At 45.8% G+C, this 20,229-nt stretch overlaps 2 protein-coding genes across 7 annotated transcripts in view; one reads left to right on the plus strand and one right to left on the minus strand.

Moving 5' to 3' along the window:
* mms22l (MMS22-like, DNA repair protein) overlaps positions 1 to 2,168 on the plus strand; it is a 31,361-nt gene extending 29,193 nt beyond the window's left edge. For all 3 annotated transcript variants that reach the window (XM_021596411.2, XM_021596415.2, XM_021596418.2), the window contains 2 exons: positions 152 to 319; positions 1,893 to 2,168. In XM_021596411.2, the coding sequence (XP_021452086.2) occupies positions 152 to 319; positions 1,893 to 1,968 (244 nt within the window). In that variant the 3' untranslated portion in view covers positions 1,969 to 2,168. The remainder of the gene's footprint in view (positions 1 to 151; positions 320 to 1,892) is intronic.
* A 2,796-nt stretch (positions 2,169 to 4,964) lies between these two features.
* Positions 4,965 to 20,229, minus strand: part of klhl32 (kelch-like family member 32) — a 37,314-nt gene continuing 22,049 nt past the window's right edge. Inside the window, exons 1-9 of one of the 4 annotated variants that reach the window (XM_036973918.1) lie at positions 14,769 to 14,813; positions 14,139 to 14,246; positions 12,509 to 12,607; positions 10,658 to 10,873; positions 8,238 to 8,964; positions 8,068 to 8,126; positions 6,809 to 7,001; positions 6,427 to 6,521; positions 4,965 to 6,213 (exon numbers count right to left, since the gene is read on the minus strand). In XM_036973918.1, the coding sequence (XP_036829813.1) occupies positions 6,052 to 6,213; positions 6,427 to 6,521; positions 6,809 to 7,001; positions 8,068 to 8,126; positions 8,238 to 8,964; positions 10,658 to 10,873; positions 12,509 to 12,607; positions 14,139 to 14,243 (1,656 nt within the window). In that variant the 5' untranslated portion in view covers positions 14,244 to 14,246; positions 14,769 to 14,813 and the 3' untranslated portion in view covers positions 4,965 to 6,051. Of the gene's footprint in view, positions 6,214 to 6,426; positions 6,522 to 6,808; positions 7,002 to 8,067; positions 8,127 to 8,237; positions 8,965 to 10,657; positions 10,874 to 12,508; positions 12,608 to 14,138; positions 14,247 to 14,768; positions 14,815 to 20,229 lie in introns of those variants that run through there. The other 3 variants (XM_036973915.1, XM_036973919.1, XM_036973916.1) reach the window with 3 other exon arrangements.

Consider the following 20,229-nt stretch of genomic DNA (forward strand, 5'->3'; position numbering starts at 1 on the left):
TGTCGGCTGAACGCGACGCTGTTCTAGGGCAGCCATGCTTTTTTTTGAACCGTCGCGGTTAGAAATGTACATATCCTGCGACGCTTTGTGTGTATAAAGCATGTACATTGGTGTTACAGTATCTCTGTCTTACTGTGTTCTGTGTGTTCAGGTCCTTTGTGGAGGAGAACGAGGGGTTGTATGACAGACAGGTGTACAGTGTTCTGGAGACGATAGCTGTTCTGGACAGTCATGTGGTCCAGGTCCTGATCCCTGTTCTGTCGCTGAGTCTGAGGAACACAGAACACAAGAGAGGACTGGGCAAGAACACCACACTGAGGTAGAGTTTTAAACCTGACCGTAATCCCAGTCTCTAGTCTAACCTAACCTAGACATAATCCTATTTGTTAAGGTTAATTTATATTTGGAGAGATGCGGAACAACTAAGTACTGTTGCCTTTTTTTGGATGCCTTTTTAAAAAATCAGTTTCCCCTCAGAGAATCTTGTCACCCGACCTGATATAACGCTACGTCTACACACACCACGAGGAATCTTTATCGCACAGTATAAATTGCGTGTTGACCTACGTGGGGAAAACATCTGAAGTATAGGGAATGGGACTTTCATCCAAATGTTGATTCTATTGAAATGCTTTACAGTAGTCATAAAACCATGAAGCCAGTGTGCGACATGCCAGATGTCAAACCACATCACTAATAAACCCCCCCCCCCCCCCCAACACAAAAATGATTTAGTCAATTTTAGAGTAAGGCTGTAACGTAACAATGTCGAAAAAGGGAAAGGGTCTGGATACTTTCTGAATGCAGTGTGTGTGTGTACCGTTCAAAAGTTTGGTGTCACTTAGATATGTCCTTGTTTTTGAAAGAAAAACTTTTTTTTGTTGTCCATTTTTATAATAACATCAAATTGATCAGAAATAGTGTTAATGTTGTAAATGTCTATTGTAGCTGGAAACAGCAGATTTTTAAAATGGAATATCTACATAGGCCCATTATCAGCAACCATCACTCCTGTGTTCCAATGGCACATTGTGTTAGCTAATCCAATGTAATCATTTTAAAAGGCTAATTGATCATTAGAACCCTTTTGCAATTGTTGTCTGATTAAAGAAGCAATAAAACTGTCCTTCTTTAGACTAGTTGAGTATCTGGAGCATCAGCATTTGTGGGTTTCTTCTGTTCTTGTTCTGAGAAATGAAGGCTATTCCATGTGAGAAATTGCCAAAGAAACTGAAGATCTCGTACAACGCTGTGTACTTCTCCCTTCACAGAACAGCACAAACTGTCCCTAACCAGAATAGAACGATGAGTGGGAGGCCCCGGTGCACAACTGAGCAAGAGGACATGTACATTAGAAAGTCTAGTTTGAGAAAGACACCTCACAAGTCCTCAACTGGCAGCTTCATTAAATAGTACTAGCAAAACACCAGTCTCAGTGTTTTGTCAACTGTGAAGAGGCGACTCCGGGATGCTGGCCTTCTAGGCAGAGTTGCAAAGAAAAAGCCACTTGTGTGGACTTGAGGCGTCTGTTTCTCAAACTAGACACTCTACTGTACTTGTCCTCTTGCTCAATTGTGCACGGGGCCTCCCACTCAGGTGTGTCAACAAAGTACTCATATTTTTCTTTCTTTTTTTATCTACAAAAATGTCTAAACCTGTTTTTTTTTAGTCATTACGGGGAATTGTGTGTACATTAATGAGATTTTTTTTTATTTAATCCATTTTAGAATAAGGCTGTAATGTAATTTTTTGTCGGGAGAAGTCAAGGGGTCTGAATACTTTCTGAATGCACTGTATTTATACAGTGTTCAGTGACACAGTCAACTCTGTATGAAATATACTAGATCTTGTGCTGTGACATCACTCACTCAATATCTCTGCATGTGTGACAGGAATGCATACAGGAATTTGCTGACTCTGCTGGGGGACGGTGGTCAGGCGGAGATCATCAGCCTGGAGGAGGACTGACTGTTGACCCCCAGGACCAGGTCACCATGCTGTTGACCTCAACACCACTGGGCTTCATGTATAGATAGATATACATCATGTATAGAAATTGTCCTGTTGGTGATATAGATCATAATTTATGGTCAAGTTTCCGTCTTCATGTTGAAATATTTTTCAAAAAAGGTGTTACGAAATAAAGTAAATGTGATGAAATAAGATAATGTGGAAGTGCTAGTGTTGTATTTCTGTTTCCTAATTTCACAGGCATGGAACGAGTTTGTGATGCATATAGATAAATGTATAATATTTTGTTCTTCCATGTTGTGATAGTAACTACCGATAGTAGACAAATAGGATCTATTTATGCTCATGCACTCTTTTGTTGGCCCAACTTTACAGGCAGAAACCCGCCTCCTTTCCTGACACTGTATCCCTCATCACGATACAGCCAGAGTCCGAAAGATTACTTCTGCTCTTTCCATTCCCTTTTTCCTTTGCAATCTTCATGCAATCAGGCTTCATTTTGTCAGTCAGAATTTCACGCCTGGTCGATCTTGTCATAAAAAAAATGCACTCCCCCAACATAAAACATAGTTTCACATGACCCTCCCTCCTCATAGAATTAACTCAAAATAATGTTTAGAAACCACAAATCGAATAACTATAACAACCATGTGTTTATAAATGTGCATATTGACTTTTTCCATTTCAGCATGCTTTTGTGGCACAGTTGATGCCACGCAGGGCTACGGGACAGAAGGTTGAGGGTTCGCCGACCACTCATTCTCCCTGTCAAGCTGGCGATCTAAATCATCTTGCAGGCGCCCGGTCCGCCAACAGAGTCGCTAGAGCGTGATGGGAGAAGGAAATTCCGATGGGCCAAACCCTCCCCTAACCCGAGTGACGCTGGGCCAATTGTGCGTTGCCTCCATGAGTGTTCCGGTCACGCTCGGCTGTGACACATCCTGTGATCAAACCCGGGTCTGTAGTGACACCTCAAGCCCTGCGAAGCAGTGCCTTAGACCGCTGCGCCATTCGAAGAGGCCTGGAAATCTGATTTTAAAAAATTGTGATGCTATTATTCTATTAAATATATGCAACGAATGATCCACCAACAGGTTTCTGTGCCAATGCACCACGTTGAAGTAATCAGATTGAAACATTGTCAGTGGTTGTGTGTTCATGCCACATATAAAAGGTAATTTAATTAATTTTAAAAGTAAAATGACAAACATTTAGGCTATACTGAAGCGTTAAGATTCTAGACGAGCCTAGAATAGCTGCTCAGATCAGAGAGGAGGCAGAGCATGTGTTGAGCCTTCCTGAATAACTGGGCCTGCTGAGAGTCCCATTATTATAGGACGATATGCGAGAACGATGATCCGCAACAAGACAGCGCATCTCAGTATCAGAAGTAGAAATACAGACGTACAGTAGCAGGTCAGTCTCTTTCGACCTTATAAACTGTCGAGAGTAGACTCACAACTTATCCAAATGGAATGAAACATTCAAATCACAGGGCTTTTGCGCCATTATTCAAATGACATTTTCACCGCAGCCTAGGGTAGAATTTTGTACCTACCTGAAAACAAATATTAATTGTATTGTGGTGTTGTAGGCTAATTGTATTGTCCCTTAACAAGATCAATAGGGGTGCTTTATGAGCTGCGTGTCTCGTCTTTCATGCTTATTGATGCACCTGGCCTATCCACTTCCTATCAGCTCTTCCTCTTCATGTGGATTTATATTGGATATTGGTGCAGCTTTGAATGATTATATGTGTGCCATGATGGCTAGTTAGCCTATTGTGTACCACAGTATGAGTCATAAATCCCAGGAAATGGTTCCAATCGTTTTTTTCACCATCCCTTTTTCCATCTGGGATTTTAGAACTACTTCATATAAGGTCTTTGTTTCGTGTAGGCTTACGTGACGTGACGTGGCGTTTTGATAACCGCGCAAATCTCTGACCGAGGTCACGTTAATCAATAATTAGATTGAGACGAATATATTGATAAATCTCTCCTTGTCCGATAATTATACGGCTCTCAAAACCTCACAATTAATTGCATTTAATTGTAAACTTCACGATATGACAAATAAATGGCGGAATAAACGTTTCCATTTTTTATGGGTATTATGTGCTTCTCACAGTTGTCAAGTTGGGTAGGGGACCATTGTTCATACCCAGCAGCATCACAGTTCTTGACACAAACCGCTGCGCCTGGCACCTAACCCTTTCACAGGCACTTAAATCTTTTGTCTTGCCCATTCACCATCTGAATCGCACACATACACAATCCATGTCTCAAGGCTTAAACATCCTTATTTAACCTGTCTCCTCCCCTTCATCTACACTGATTGAAGTGGATTTAACAAGTGACATCAATAAGGGATCCTAGCTTTCACCTGGATTCACATGGTCAGTCTGTCATGGAAAGAGCAGGTATCTGTCGTGTTTTGTATACCTGTGGTATAGTTAAGCAATAAGGGGTGTGGTAAATGGCAAATATACCACGGCTAAGGGCTGTTCTTACGCACGACAACGCAGAGTGCCTGGATACAGCCCTTAGCCGTGGTATATTTGCCATATACCACAAACCCCGAAGTGCCGTACTGCTATTATACACCGCTTTCCAAGTAATTAGAGCAATACAAATACATGTTTTGTCATACTCGTGGTATAGGGTCTGATATACCATGGCTGTCAGTCAAACAGAATTCAGGGCTCGAACCACCCAGTTTATAATAATAGTTAGTGTGTGGAAAAGCGTACTGCATAAGGGAAGTACCAAAACACCTCGAAATAGGGGATGTGCATGCAAGCAGATGAGACCATTTCCTAAGGATAGAATAAATGATATAGTAAATCCTGCAAAGGGGAGAATGTAAACCAGGGAAAAAGCACACTACACTCCCCTGTGCCCAATAGAAAGAAAAACAACCCTCCCAAAAGCAAAACATTTTTTTTAGACAACACTCCCCTATTTCATACTAAGAAAATACAGCGGATTAACTTGCTCAATTCAATTTATGGGCTTTATTGATACAGTACTGTACCTCTTTATTCTGAAAACAAGACATGTTTTTTTTTTCTCACACTTCCTCTCACTGCTGGAGGCTGGTGGAGTTACAGATTTACTTTTGTCTTATTTTTTTTGCTCAAAGTAAAACAAGACGTTTTGAAAATGGCATAAGACAGTGGCAACACATAGCTTAGGTTCTCCTACACACAGTATGTTGAGTATATGCACTGTATGATAACAGTGGTCAGACATTCATTGAACTGTTAAACAGTCTTAAATCCTGAGCTTGAATAGAAAACACACGCTCAAGAAAGAGTAAGATTGGGTCCACAGTTCGTTCACACATAACCGGTTTCAGTTGAAATGACCTTGGATGGGTCCATTGGCTTTGTATGGAGTAGATGGGTTATGGTAAGTAGTAAGTAAGTACAGCTAGTTAGAGTGCCAATAGCCCTAGAGTGCATTAGTAAAAGAGGGAGCCATTTCACTCCGTAGAGAGCTCTGCTCCCCTTGAGTGCTCCAGCATTGCGATCTCCTGTTCTGCACCATTGACTAGTGCAGCCCCTTTATTTCAACCAGTCATCTGAGCAGGGTTTGGGGTCAATTCTATGGCAGTTCGGGATATATTATTCCAATCGAATATCTATTATTCTCAATGCTTTTCAAGGAGCAAAATTGTCGTCAGAATTTCTGTTTTACTTCCTGAATTGACTGAATTGAAATGGAATTGACCCAAACCCTGCAGCTGATGAAAGATCAGTCCATCATCACAGGGGAGCTGAATAGGGAACCTCCTCAATGTCCTCGAGGATCCTCCTTTCATACAGGGCCACGTTTTTGTTCAGTTTATGGGTAATGTCAAGGATGGGCAGTGACACCTGCACTTGGGAGTGGTTAGGTTGGGATCCTGAAACTGGGGAAGACGTGGGTAATCTTATCTGGGTGGCAATAGTGTGTGAATGCATTTAGAGGAAGAGGGGGGTGTTGTAAATTAGTTATTTTGTGTTACATAGTTGTATGTCCATAAGAGCTGCATGATATATCTATGTAGACATTTACTGTAGTCTATATTAGTGTGTTAGACAGGCCCTATCCTGTGATGGGGCACTTGTAGAGTCTGGAGGTTGGGGCAGGTGAAGTATGGGGCAGGGAGGAAACACGTTGCTATTCCATTGGAGGCGAACGGTAGAGTTGGTCCATAGAACACTTCCTCCTTCCCCTCCGTGCTCACATCCAACACCTGGACAACAGGAAGTGAAATAAAAAAAAAGTCAAATACATGAAATAATAAGAGATTTTAGTAAGATAACATTTGCTATGAATACCCTCTTTCCTCATCATGGATTATAAGAGCATTCAAAATACCTTAAAAAACGATGCATAAATGATTTATGTACAACATAGTTTAACAAGGCAATTTTTCAGGTTACTTAAATCGGTCAAGGTCACTCACCTGAATACACGCTAGGGGCTCATTGGTCCAGATAGAATATCCACCGACAACATAGATTCGGTCATCATGGACTGCCACTCCAGATTCATTCTGACCTGCGGAGGATAGAGCGAAAATAATGATTCACTGTGCCAAAGAGAGGCCAGATGACTCGATGTCATCTGAGACACAGGGTGCGTTGGGAAAGTTCAGAAAATAACTTCCGACTTCACCTTGAACTTATTTGACAACTTCACGGGGAATCAAGTCGGGAGGGGTGGAGAGTCACAAGGGAAAAAAAGGAGGACAGTGATCTTATCTAGTACGTGTGTGTGTGTGTCTGCCTGCCTGCGTGTGCACGTGCATGCGTATGCATGAGCGTGTGTATGCGCAGCCCACCCACCCGTGAGTAGGCTGAAGGTGCAGCGGGTCCACTGGTCCATGTCTATGTCGTAGGAGTCGATGTGGCGGACCAGAATGCGGTCGTTGTTGTAGTCCAGGTCATTTCCTCCCAGCACATACAGCTGCCTTCTCGCCACGGCCATGACATGGTACACTCGCCTCTGTAGCATGGGACTGCGGGCCAGCCACTGGTTCTGTCAGAGAGAGAGAGGGGAAGGGGGGGGGGGGGGGGGGGGGGGGGGGGGGGGCAGAGAGTGAGAGAAAGAGAAGGTGGGGAGGGAAAAGGACAGTGGGAAGATGTTGAATAGATGGATTAATATTTTAGCGTATCCCTGCTTGGGTAATTGATGTATGTTCAGTGCTGGATAAATAATGTGACACCAGGGCTATGATTTCTCCTCATGATTTCACCCCCCTTCCTAATAATATACTTCACCCTCTCCATTTTACACGGATGTATCCGACTGTGCACATTTGACTAAGTGTGTCTGGTTGTTTTGTATGTATGTGTGTGTGTGTGTGTGAGAGCATACGTGACCATGTTTGTGTGTGTACGTGAGCGATTGTGTGTGTGTGTGTGTGCGCGGTTGCGTATGTCTGGTAGGAGCTGACGGGTGGCCATCTGTTGAGGGTAGTGTGGGTGGGGGGGGTTGGTGTTCCTGGCAGGTGAATGTAGCTCCACGGTGAATACAAATGAGACTTTCTCGGTCTCCTGCTCGCTCTCTCTTGCTCTCCCTTCCTTCCTTCCTTCCTCGCTCTTTCTCTTCTTCTTGCTCTCCTTCTCTCCCTCTTGCTCTCCTTCTCGCTCTCCTTCTCGCTCTCCTTCTCTCCCTCCTTCTCTCCCTCTCGCTCTCCTTCTCGCTCTCCTTCTCTTCCTCTCGCTCTCCTTCTCTCCCTCTCGCTCTCCTTCTCTCCCTCTCGCTCTCCTTCTCTCCCTCTCGCTCTCCTTCTCTCCCTCTCCTTCTCTCCCTCTCGCTCTCCTTCTCTCCCTCTCGCTCTCTCCCTCTCCTTCTCTCCCTCTTGCTCTCCTTCTCTCCCTCTTGCTCTCCTTCTCTCCCTCTTGCTCTCCTTCTCTCCCTCTTGCTCTCCTTCTCTTCCCCCTTGCGTCGCGTGCACGCAAACACACATCCTCAAAGTTGCCGTAAACAAGCGTATTACTCAGCTATCACAGAAACTGTTCTGAAACCACGCTTTTAAATGTTTTGATGGCATTTGTCTCACTTTTGGCTTATTTCTCTGTACGATCTGTTCTTCAGTTACCTGTTCTGGGTCGTACACCATCAGTCTATTCTGGTACTGAGCTGTGTTTGTGACTCCACCTGTAACAGAGAAGAGTATTACACACAGGTGGCGGGCGGGCGTGTGTGTGTGTGTGTGTGTGTGTGTGTTCAATCTGTTATGCTCTATTCTCCATCTGGGTGTGTGTGTACCTGAGACCCAGAGCAGGTCGTCAGCCACACAGCCGGCGTGGCAGGACAGCGAGCGGTCAAAGGACTGGACGAAGGTCCACTTGTTCCTCTTCGGACAGTAGCGTTCCACGGTGGGCAGCACCTGTCTCAGCTCGTTCCTCCCCCCCACCGCGTACAGGTACTGGCCCAGAGCCCCCAGGACAAAGTGTTCCCTGCAAGCCTTCATGGAGGCTATCTCCGTCCAGCGGTTCCCCCGGGGGTCATACCGACAAGCGGTCCTCACCGCACACGTTCTCCCCGTGGAATGCTCCACCTCGCCGCCTGCCACAAACAGGAAGTGACCCATGACGGCCACGCAGTGGTGGCTGCGCCCGGCGGGCATGGGCGCCAGCTCGCTCCAGTTGGAGCACCCGGCCACGCGCACGGTCTCCTGGGCGGCCGGGTTGAAGTAGCGCAGCTCCCGCACGCGGCTCACCTCGCGCTTGCGCCCGCCGGCGATGTAGAGGGTGAGAGACTGGAAGCGGGGCTTGGTGTGGGCGGTCTGGCGGAGGGGTTGGGCGTAGGTGGCACGGTGGTACTCTAGAGCCTCGTCCACTAGGGCGGCGGCGGTGGCACTGGACTGGACCAGCGGGTGGCACTGTGCCACGTGGTGCAGGGCGGCCACATCCATAAGGCCGTAACGAACGTGCTGTATCAGGTCCTCGGTGTACTGGTACCGACAGTCATGCTCTAACCAGCACACCACCAGCTAAAGAGGAGAGGGGGAAGAGGAAGACAGAGGGAAGCGATTCATAATTATTAGTATTCTAAATGCCTACAGAGCAGTGTTGCAAGATCAAGACGAGTGTGTTACTGTATACACAAACACACTTATACAAAACGCATACCTATACAAAACGCGCGTACACACACACACACCTATACAAATGCACACACATCATGAATATCCACCGGTACATTCCTTTGTTGAGGACCGGGAGAGGAGAGAAGCAGAGGGGGGATTTAATTGAACTTGAGAGCAATCGGAGGCTGTTTAGCTACGGCGGTGGCGTGTGAATGTGGGCGAGATGGCTGAAGATCACTGATACCATTATCAGGGAAACAAAGTGGCTTTCAACACAATCAGTACAGAGACAGGGAACTTATTACAGCACAGCAAGATTACTGAGCTGGAGCGGTTCACTGTCAGCACCTCCTCCTGACTCGCAGGCACACTGGATACACACTGAAATCCTATTCAAACATTGCACTGGCTCGTAGATGCGTTCAAACCATATTCTGTACAAACAGCACACCAGAACACCATTTACATAGACGCAGACATATTCCCACATGCACTATATATATTGTCCTACTACTGTCAATGCCACTCCTTTTTCTCTTCCTTCTTAAATACATCCTAAAATGATGCCAACACAACAGTATTTACACCCCCCCCCCCTTTCCACTCTCTGCTTTGTCCTATTCTCAGTCTTGCTATCTACACCCCTCTCCTCCTTTCTCTCTCTTTCCCGCTTTCTCCCCCCTCCTCCTCCTCCCACCTCTGAAGTGGCAGAGGGGTGTGTGTGTGCGCTCCGGTAGGCTGACTGTGAAGGTCACGCTGGATCAGAGAACTTCCTCGGGGCAGAGAATAAATCAACTTCCCCTCCCTCCCCTCTTCCCCAAAGAGGGAGACAGATAGAGAGAGAGGGAGAGAGCAACCAGAGAAAAGACAAAAGGCAAAAAAGGGGGAAAAAAAAAAACAAAGACCCAAGAAAATGTGATTTCCAGAGCGTGAGACTCAGAGAGAAGTTGGTGTGACGATGATTGACGGGCAAACTATATCGGCTGTGTATTGGTGCCCTCGCGTTTTTTCGGGCGGATGCCCAAATTAACCTTCCTCGGCAGAGTGAAGGAGGCCCAAAGCAGCCTAATCGGGGTCTGATTATGGCAGCATCGCCCGGCTAAAGGGTCAGGGTAATTGTGCCATCAGAGGCCTGATTGTTTTCAATCAGACGGGCGGCCGGAGTGACAGCTGGGTGATTGGGGCGCTGATGAAGCCGCGGTGGGCCTAATCAGAGAGGGGGGAGAGAGAGAAGAGGTGGAGAGGGGGGCCTGATTGGTGCAAATGAACAGTCAAAACGCATAGCGCCCCCCCCCCCCCCCCCCCCCCCCCCCCCCCCTCCATATATACACACACACACGCCTTCCTTTCCTATTCACTCCTATACATAAATATAAAGAGTGTATTTTGGTGAAGGCTATGAATGCTGCCCAGTTGACGTTTTATGACACACTGTGTGATGTAGTATATCAAAGTCTGCGTGGGTTTATGGTGTGCATATATAGTGTGTGTGTGTGTGTGTGTGCATGTGTCTGTATATGTGCATGCATTTGCGAACATGTGTGTTCCTTCCATTGTGTGCGCGCGTGTGTGACTGTGAGGAGCCAGTGCAGTGTACCTGCCAGATCTCCTCCTCGTTGAGGGAGGTGAGGCGGTCGCTCTTCAGCACCTCCCTGAGGAGGCGGTAGGGGAGCAGCAGCACCTCCTCCTGGCGGCTCTGCTGCAGCTCACACAGGTGTTCTACCAGGAAGCTGACCACAGCCTCCTCCAGAGCAGGGAGGTGGAACAGATCGGCCACACGGTACAGGTCCAGGTAGTTAACACTGTTCAGCTCCTGTTGTGGACACATTGGCAGGCACAGACTCACAAGGTAAATACATTTACATTTGAGTCATTTCGTAGCAGAGTTTCTAAAACGCCAAGATATATACCACCTCAGTGGAGTTGAGCAGAGACGACTGCGGGCGGACTGAACCTCCGACTACATCGAGTCACTGTCAGTCGACACTTTTCTTAAACATATGTTTGTCCTGTGTAAAAGCGGGCCTTTTCTTTGCTGAAATCCATACTTTTCAATAAAACTTTTTTTCTAATACAACCACCGACTGTTTCCTCGTATCAACTGACAGTCGTCGCAGCCCAACTCCGAGATCTCCAAGTCGTGGAGTTGAGAAACCCAGCTAGTCATTTTAGCAGACGCTCTTATCCAGAGCGACTTACAATTTTGTAAGGATAGCTAGGTGAGACAACAACATATCACAGCCGTGGGACCGTGATCTTCCCACAATAAAGTAGCAGGAAAAGACAAGTGCAGGTTTTTTGTTCATTTATTTACAATTTTTTTTGGGGGGGGGCGGGGGGGGCGTGGGATATATTTAAGATACTCTTTGAGGAGGAAGGGTTTGAAAAGATTTCAGAAGATGAGCAGGGACTCCGCTGTCCTGACATTAGGTGAAAGTATGTTCCACCGTTGGGGTGCCAGGACAGAGAAGAGCTTTGAGCAGGAGCTGACATCCAGTAGTGGTGGGAGGGCCAAGAGACCAGAGGTTGGGGTGTAGGGTTTAAGTTAATACATACAGTAACACACACAGACATACAGTTGAGTATCCCTCACACGCACGCACGCACACACACACACACACACACACACACACACACACACACACACACACACACACACACTCTGGGTCACACACTTTCCTTGGGGTGTTTTTGAACTGCAGTTTATATACCACTGAATCTATTGGAGATGAGACCACATTGCTATTCAAGCAGAACACAGAGTAAGAGAGTAAGAGAGAGAACAGGAGAGGAGGCAAGAGAACAGAACATGGAGATCGAGAGTGGAATAAGACTGCCATCTGCTGGCAGTAAGCAGGACCACGTGCAATATACTGCACGGCTCTGAGTAATCGCCTCAAACAAACACTCGCACACAAAAAAAATTACCTGTTCAATACCCAATTTCATACAGACAAAATACATATAGAAAGCTAGTGAATCTATATTTTATGTTAACCTGGGTCTTTTCTCTGCATCTTCAGCTGCTATCTAATTGTATAATACAGTGTTTACAGTGAGCAGGGAGTATGTCTATAGGGACAGTGCAGTGAAATCAATGGTGTGCAACACAGTGTCCATTTCTCTCTCTACCAGCAGACGGTGTATGAGAGCACTGTTTACCATAAGGTGATGTAACAGTTTGCCCACTGCCATGCTAATGTATCTTACTGGTAGTGACAGGGGGGGGGGGGGGGGGGGGGTGGTTAATGTGTGGTCTTGTGTTGTTAGGAAGTACCTTGGACATGTGGAGAGTAGACCCTCCATATACACAAGAAATTCCAGTGTAGGTGTGGGTGTGTGATACGTATGTGCTTATTTGACTGTACTACTGTATATGACTATGTGCGAGTATGTAATATATGTGAGTGTGTGTGTGTGTGTGTCCATGTCTGTCTTGACTCCTCACCTGGACGAGGTAGTGTGAGCAAAGACTGAGCAGCTCCAGCAGCTGAAGGTGACTTCCTGCCGACAGAACATCCTGAATCACCCCTGGCTCCAGCATTATCTGAGGAGAGGACCTGAGTGAGACCACGTCCTGTCCACCTCACACACTGCTCACCTCCCCAGACAGACAGGTTCCCATCCCAAATTACACCATATTCCCTGTATAGTGCCCATAGGGTTCTGGTCAAAAGTAGTGCACTATGTATGGAATAGGGTGCCATTTGGGACGCAACCAAATGACAGAAGCCCTCAGGGACCAGTGGTCACTTTATATAATGCTGCTGATTCATGTGTGTGGGTGTGTGACTGTGGTCTCGGGCCAGGCGTGTTTTTTTTGTGTGCAATAGCATTTCACACTAATGTGATTTCACTCATGTGCTACTGAAAGCATTTGAGAGGCATTCTTTGCGCTGTGTGCTCTTCAAAAGACTACATGTGTGTGTCCCACTTTATATTCCATGTCTATAAAACATGAATTTAAAATGGGTCATTACATTGCAGTTAGAGTGGTATTATACATTGTTACACACACACACACAGTTATTCTTCTTACAGTTGTGATACATACCACATTTCCATGTAATTGCCATGCAAAATACATGATTTTAGCAACATCAAATAAAAAAGTAAGACTAATATTTATAATATGCGTTCGTGCGTCCTCTCAGTGTAGACTATATAGCAACAGCATGTCTGCTAACCCCATGGTCCCTGACATGTGGCCCGTGGATTTCAGCAACTAGCTCTGTGGTTGTTTACTGAAATAAGCATATTGCTCACGTCTCATCATCTCAGCAGACGGAAACGGACCGGCAGCCGGCTGCTGACCTACATCAACACAACTCCCCCCTGCTCATTTCCACTGTGGAAATGCAATTAGGAATAATTACGAGCTAGCCAGCCTTTCACTGCTGGGCCACAGGGCATAGATCTCCTGACTCCTCACCGCAGAGAGAGAGAGAGGGAGAGAAAGATGGGGGGGAAGAGAGATAGGCAAGAGAGAGGGAGAAAGAGTGGGGGGGGGGTCACTGGCATACTGTAGGATCAGGCTAGGTTAGATATCACATCCATGTATAGGCTATAGCAGGTGGACTCAACCACTATTTAAGAAGGTCCAGTCACACAAATGTACCAGATGGCAACGGTCCGGGAGGATATTGTCATTTATCAGCATAAGTAACAAACCCCCACATTGCGACTCACATGACCCCAAAATGCTCAAACTGTTCACATCCATTTCCTTGGCGGAGAGAAAACTTCAGCATTTTAAAGAAAATTTCCTGAAATTCTACACATTTTGTCATGTTTTATGCGCGTTCATATGATACCTGAGTGACTCAACAAAATCAAATGGGGGCACCCTAGGGGTCAATTATCAGGACCGCGATCCTCCAGTATGGCTGGGCTATAGCTTTAATCAGCTAACGAAAAGCTGGAAACTGTCACTCTTAGTTAGTGTAAGCCTGGATAGTTGTGAGATATGTTTGTGTGTACAGTTATGTTTGTGTGTACAGTGTGTACAGTGCCTGTGTGTGACTTGAGGACATGTGTGGGGTGGCTAGCTGTAGATGAAGGTGCTACTGTAGACTCACCTGTCCTGTGTAGGCGAAGTCTAGTGCATGTTTCAGTCCCACACTGGTCACTCCCTGAAGAGTCACCTCATCTGCCTCACTCTCCACCATGCACAGACTGAACATGGCCTGAGAACACACACAGACAGACAGAGACAGACAGAGAGAGAGAGAGAGAGAGAGAGACACACACACCTCTGAGACATAGGCACAGCAAACCTGAGCTATAAATAGGCTACAGCACAACTGAATTACAAAAACAGCCTAAATAGATGCGGGAAGTAGGGGTGCTGAACCACCCCCATCTGTTCCGCAAAAAAAAATACTTTATTGCCAATTGTCTTAGAGAGAACAGAAGTTATTTTGCTTGATCAGCACACACAAACGAACAGAGAGACAGATGTAACAGTATAACTTTAGACCGTCCCCTCGCCCATACCCGGGCGCGAACCAGGGACCCTCTGCGCACATCAACAACAGTCACCCTCGAAGCATCATTCGTTACCCATCGCTCCACAAAAGCCGCGGCCCTTGCAGAGCAAGGGGAACTACTACTTCAAGGTCTCAGAGCAAGTGGCGTCACCGATTGAAACGCTATTTAGCGCGCACCACCGCTAACTAAGCTAGCCGTTTCACATCCATTACACTCACCCCCCTTTTGACCTCCTCCTTTTCCGCAGCAACCAGTGATCCGGGTCAACAGCATCAATGTAACAGTATAACTTTAGACCGTCCCCTCGCCCATACCCGGGCGCGAACCAGGGACCCTCTGCACACATCAACAACAGTCACCCACGAAGCATCGTTACCCATCGCTCCACAAAAGCCGCAGCCCTTGCAGAGCAAGGGGAACTACTACTTCAAGGTCTCAGAGCAAGTGGCGTCACCGATTGAAACGCTATTTACTAAGCTAGCCGTTTTACATCCGTTACACAGACAGGAGACAACCCCCCCCAAGGGGTTGAAAGCACAAGGACTACCATGTGATTTCACACAGCAACTGCCCTCCAGTTGAAAGCTCTCTCTTGGCCTATCCATAGAGCTCATTGGACATAGAGAACATAGAGAACATGTGTTTCTTTGACACCCATTTTACAAGCTATATTTATCACTATCCGACACACAGACTGGTTACTTCCTGGTCCTGATCTTTTTCTGGGAAACACTGCATTAACACACACACACACACACACACACACACACACACACACACACACACACACACACACACACACACACACACACACACACACACACACACAAAGTGAAATCGAAGCCCCAGAGAGAGCAGTCGCCTGGCCCTGAGCCTGCTGTGCTGTGCCTGATGCCGGGTGCTCCCCAATCAAAGCAATTGATTGGTGTCACAGTATGAGATGTTGGCAGAGCCATTGATCAGGGATGGAGGAACAGGGGAAGCGGCAGGGTGATGGATTAGTCATGTCTTTAATTCACAACTAAAATAATCAAGGACTCCTAAATCACACTAGCCTGGGTACCAATTTGTTTGCGCCTTCATGCCACACCTTGTCATGCGAAGGAGTTGACATGATGGGACCAGGCTACAGTCATCACCACTACAACTTCAGAGCAGAGGATACTCCTGCCCCTTTTTTTTGATTAGGACTGGTATTTTTTGGGTGTAAGCACTAGTGTTGTTCTAGGTAAATTGTGTTTCCATAGCTAACGCAGTCTCTACTCTATAGGGGATTGGGACAACCACTTGTCATGTACAAAAGCCTCTGGGCCAGACGGATTACCAGGACGTGTCGTCAAAGCATGCGCGGAACAACTGTCAAGTGTCTTCACTGACATTTTCAACCTCTCCCTGACCGAGTCTGTAATATCTACATGTTTCAAGCAGACCACCATAGTCCCTGTGCCCAAGGAAGCGAAGGTAACCTGCCTAAATGATTACCGCCCCGTGGCACTCACGTCGGTAGCTATGAAGTGCTTGAAAGGCTGGTCATGGCTCACATCAACAGCATCCTCCTGGACACCCTAGGCCCACTCCAATTCGCAGCCCCAACAGATGAAGCAATCTCAATCGCACTCCACACTGCCCTTTCTAACCTGGACAAAAGGAACACCTATGTGAGAATGCTGTTCATTGACTACAGCTCAGCGTTCAACAGAATAGTGCCCACGAAGCTCATCACTAGGCTAAGGACTCTGGGACTAAACACCTCCCTCAAACTGGATCCTGGACTTCCTGACGGACCGCCCCCAGGTGGTAAGAGTAGGCAACAACACATCTGCCAAGCTGATCCTTAACACTGGGGCCCCTCAGTAGACCCTCCTGTATTCCCTGTTCACCCACGACTGAGTGGCAAACACGACTCCAACACCATCATTAAGTTTGCTGATAACCGACAACGATGAGACGGCCCATAGGGAGGAGGTCAGAGAACTGGCAGTGTGGTGCCAGGACAACAACCTCTCCCTCAATGTGAGCAAAAGAAAGGAGCTGATCATGGACTACAGGAAAAGGTGGGCCGAACAGGCCCCCATTAACATCGACAGGGCTGTAGTGGAGCGGGTCGAGAGTTTCAAGTTCCTTGGTGTCCATCACCAACAAACTGTCATGGTCCAAACATACCAAGACAGTCGTGAAGAGGGCACGACAAAACCTTTTCCCCCTCGGGGGACAGAAAAGACTTGGCATGGGTTTCCAGATCCTCAAATGTTTCTACAGCTGCACCATCGAGAGCATCCTGAACGTTTGTATCACCGCCTGGTACGGCAACTGCTCGGCATCTGACTAAGGCGCTACAGAGAGTGGTGTGAATGGCCCAGTACATCACTGGGGCCAAGCTTCCTCACATCCAGGACCTATATAATAGGCGTTGTCAGATGAAAGCCCATAAAATTGTCAGAGACTTCAGTATATAAACTGTTTTCTCTGCTACCGCACGGCAAGCGGTACCGGAGTGCCAAGTCTAGGCCCAAAAGTTTCCTCAACAGCTTCTACCCCCAAGCCGTAAGACTGCTGAACAATTAATAAAATCGCCGCCAGACAATTTACATTGACCCCCTCCCCCTTTTTGTACACTGCTATCTATGCATAGTCACTTCACCCCCATCTACATGTACAAATTACCTCAACTAACCTGTACCCCCAAACACTGACTCTGTACTGGTGCCCCCTGTATATAGCCTCGTTATTGTTATTATGTTACTTTTTATTTTAGTCTACTTGGTAAATATTTTCTTAACCAACAGTGCAGTTCAAGAAGAGTTAAGGGCTTGTAAGTAAGCATTTCAAGGTACATTCTACACTTGTTGTATTCGGCACGTGACAAAGTTTGATTTGAGTTAATTTCATTTTGTGAAAATCTATGCGTTTTCTTATGATTTGGTTGAGTATAATTGTGTTGTTGTCCCGGGGCTCTGTAGGGTCCATTTGTGAACAGAGCCCCAAGACCAGCTTGCTTAGGGGGCTCTTCTCCAGGTGTATTTCTCTGTAGGTGTTGGCTTTGTTATGGAAGTTTGGGGAATTGCTTCCTTTCAGGTGGTTGTAGAATTGAACAGCTCTTTTCTGGATTTTGATAATTAGTGGGTATCGGCCTAATTCTGATCTGCATGCATTATTTGGTGTTTTACGTTATACAGAGGATATTTTTGCAGAATTCTGCATGCAGAGTGTCAATGTGGTGTTCGTCCCATTTTGTGAATTCTTGGTTGGTGAGCGGACCCCAGACCTCATAACCATACAGAGCAATGGGTTCTATAACTGATTCAAGTATCTTTAGCCTAATTGGCATGTCAAATTGTATGTTCCATTTGATGGCATAGAAGGCCGTTCTTGCCTTGTCTCTCAGATCATTCACAGCTTTGTGGAAGTTACCTGTGGCTCTGATGTTTAGGCCGAGGTATGTTTTGTTTTTTGTGTGCTCTAGGGCAACGGTGTCTAGATGGAATTTGTATTTGTGATTCTGGGAACTGGACCTTTTTTGGAACACCATTATTATTTTTGTCTTACTGATATTTACTGTCATTGCCCAGGTCTGACAGAATCTGTGCAGAAGATCTAGGTGCTGCTGTAGGCCCTCCTTGGTTGGAGACAGAAGCACCAGATCATTAGCAAACAGTAGACATTTGACTTCAGATTCTAGTAGGGTGAGGTCAGATGGTGCAGACTGTTCTAGTGCCCTCGCCAATTCGTTGGTATATATGTTGAAGAGGGTGGGGCTTAAGCTGCATCCCTATCTCATCCCCCAGCCCTGTGGAAAGAAATGTGTGTGGTTTTTGCCAATTTTAACCTCACACTTGTTGTTTGTGTACATGGATTTTATAATGTCGTATGTTTTTCCCCCAACACCACTTTCCATCAATTTGTACAGCAGGCCCTCGAGCCAAATTGAGTTGAAAGCCTTTTTGAAATCAACAAAGCATGAGAAGACTTTGCCTTTGTTTTGCTTTGTTAGTTTGTCAATTAGGTTGAACAGGGTGACTACGTGGTCTGTTGTACGGTAATTTGGTAAAAAGCCAATTTGACATTTGATCATTACATTGTTTTTGCTGAGGAAATGTACGAGTCTGCTGTTAATGATAATGCAATGGATTTTCCCAAGGTAGCTGTTGACGCATATCCCACAGAAGTTATTGGGGTCAAATTTGTCTCCACTTGTGTGGATTGGGATGATTAGTCTTTGGTTCCAAAATATGCCAGAGCTGAGGCTGATATTAGAGAGTTTAAGTATAGCCAATTGGAATTTGTGGTCTCTATGTTTTATCATTTCATTCAGGATACCATCCACCCCACAGGCCTTTTTGGGTTGGAGGGTATTTTGTCCTGTAGTTCATAACATGTAATTGGAGAATCCAGTTGGTTCTGGTAGTCTTTAATAGTTGATTCTGAGATTTGTATTTGTTCATGTATATGTGTTTGATGTTTGCTCTTTGTTATAGAGCCAAAAAGATTGGAGAAGTGGTTTATCCATACATCTCCGTTTTAGACAGATAACTCTTTGTTTAGAGTTTTCCCCAGTGGTGGTTAGATTATATGGATTCTTCAATTACATTGAGCTGATTTCTGACGTGCTGTTCCTTCTTTTTCCGTAGTATATTTCTGTAAAGTTTTAGTGATTCACCATAGTGAAGGCTCAGGTTTTCTGGGTCTCTGTTTTTGGTTGGATAGGTTTCTCAATTTCTTTCTTAGGATTTTGCATTCTTCATCAAACCATTTGTCATTGTTGTTCATTTTCTCAGGATGTCTGCTTGACATTTTTAGATTTGATAGGGAAGCTGAGAGGTCAAACATACTGTTTAGATTTTCTACTGCCAAGTCTACACCTTCACTATTACAGTAAAACATTTTGTCCAGGAAATTGTCTAGAAGGGATTGAATTTGTTGTTGCCTAACTTTCCTTCCATCTATAGCATTTCTTAATATTATTCAGTTCCTTTGGCTTTGATGCCTCATGATTGAGCAAAGCTCTGTTCAAGTAGATGATTTTGCTGTGACCTGAGAGCGTTCAGTCAGAGACTCTGGGCTGAGGTCAGTGATAAAGTAGTCTACAGTACTACTGCCAAGAGATGAGCTATATGTGTACCTACCATAGGAGTCCCTTCGAAGCCTACCTTTGACTATGTATATACCCAGAGTCTGACAGAGCTGCAGGAGTTGTGACCCGTTTTTGTTGTTGTCGTTGTGTCTAGGGGGGCATATGAGGGAGGTGTTTGTCCCCGTGTGTTGAGGGTGTCAGGCTCTTGTCCAGTTCTGGTATTTAGGTCGCCACAGACTAGTACCTGGGCCTGCAAATGGTTTATCTCCCCCTCTAGGATGGAGAAGCTGTTGTCGTTAAAGTATGGGGATTCTATTGGGGGGATATAGGTAGCACACAAGGAGATTTTTCTCTGTTGAGAAAATTTCCTTTTAGCCAGATGTAAAATACCATGTTTCTTTTAGGATGACAATGTCTGTATTTCCATTTTCTTTGATGAAGTCTGGGTTCCTGCTCTTTAGGCCAAAAGCAGATGACCTCAGACCTTGTATATTCCAGGATGAGATAGTAAAAGCTTTGTGTTCAACAGTGTCTAGTGTTGTTTTCGTGTGGTTTAGGCTCGGACCATTACAGTAGGTGTGAGCAGAGCATGCTGAGCATCTGATATA

The sequence above is a fragment of the Oncorhynchus mykiss genome, chromosome 3, assembly GCF_013265735.2.
Source record: "Oncorhynchus mykiss isolate Arlee chromosome 3, USDA_OmykA_1.1, whole genome shotgun sequence".
NCBI lineage: Eukaryota > Metazoa > Chordata > Actinopteri > Salmoniformes > Salmonidae > Oncorhynchus > Oncorhynchus mykiss.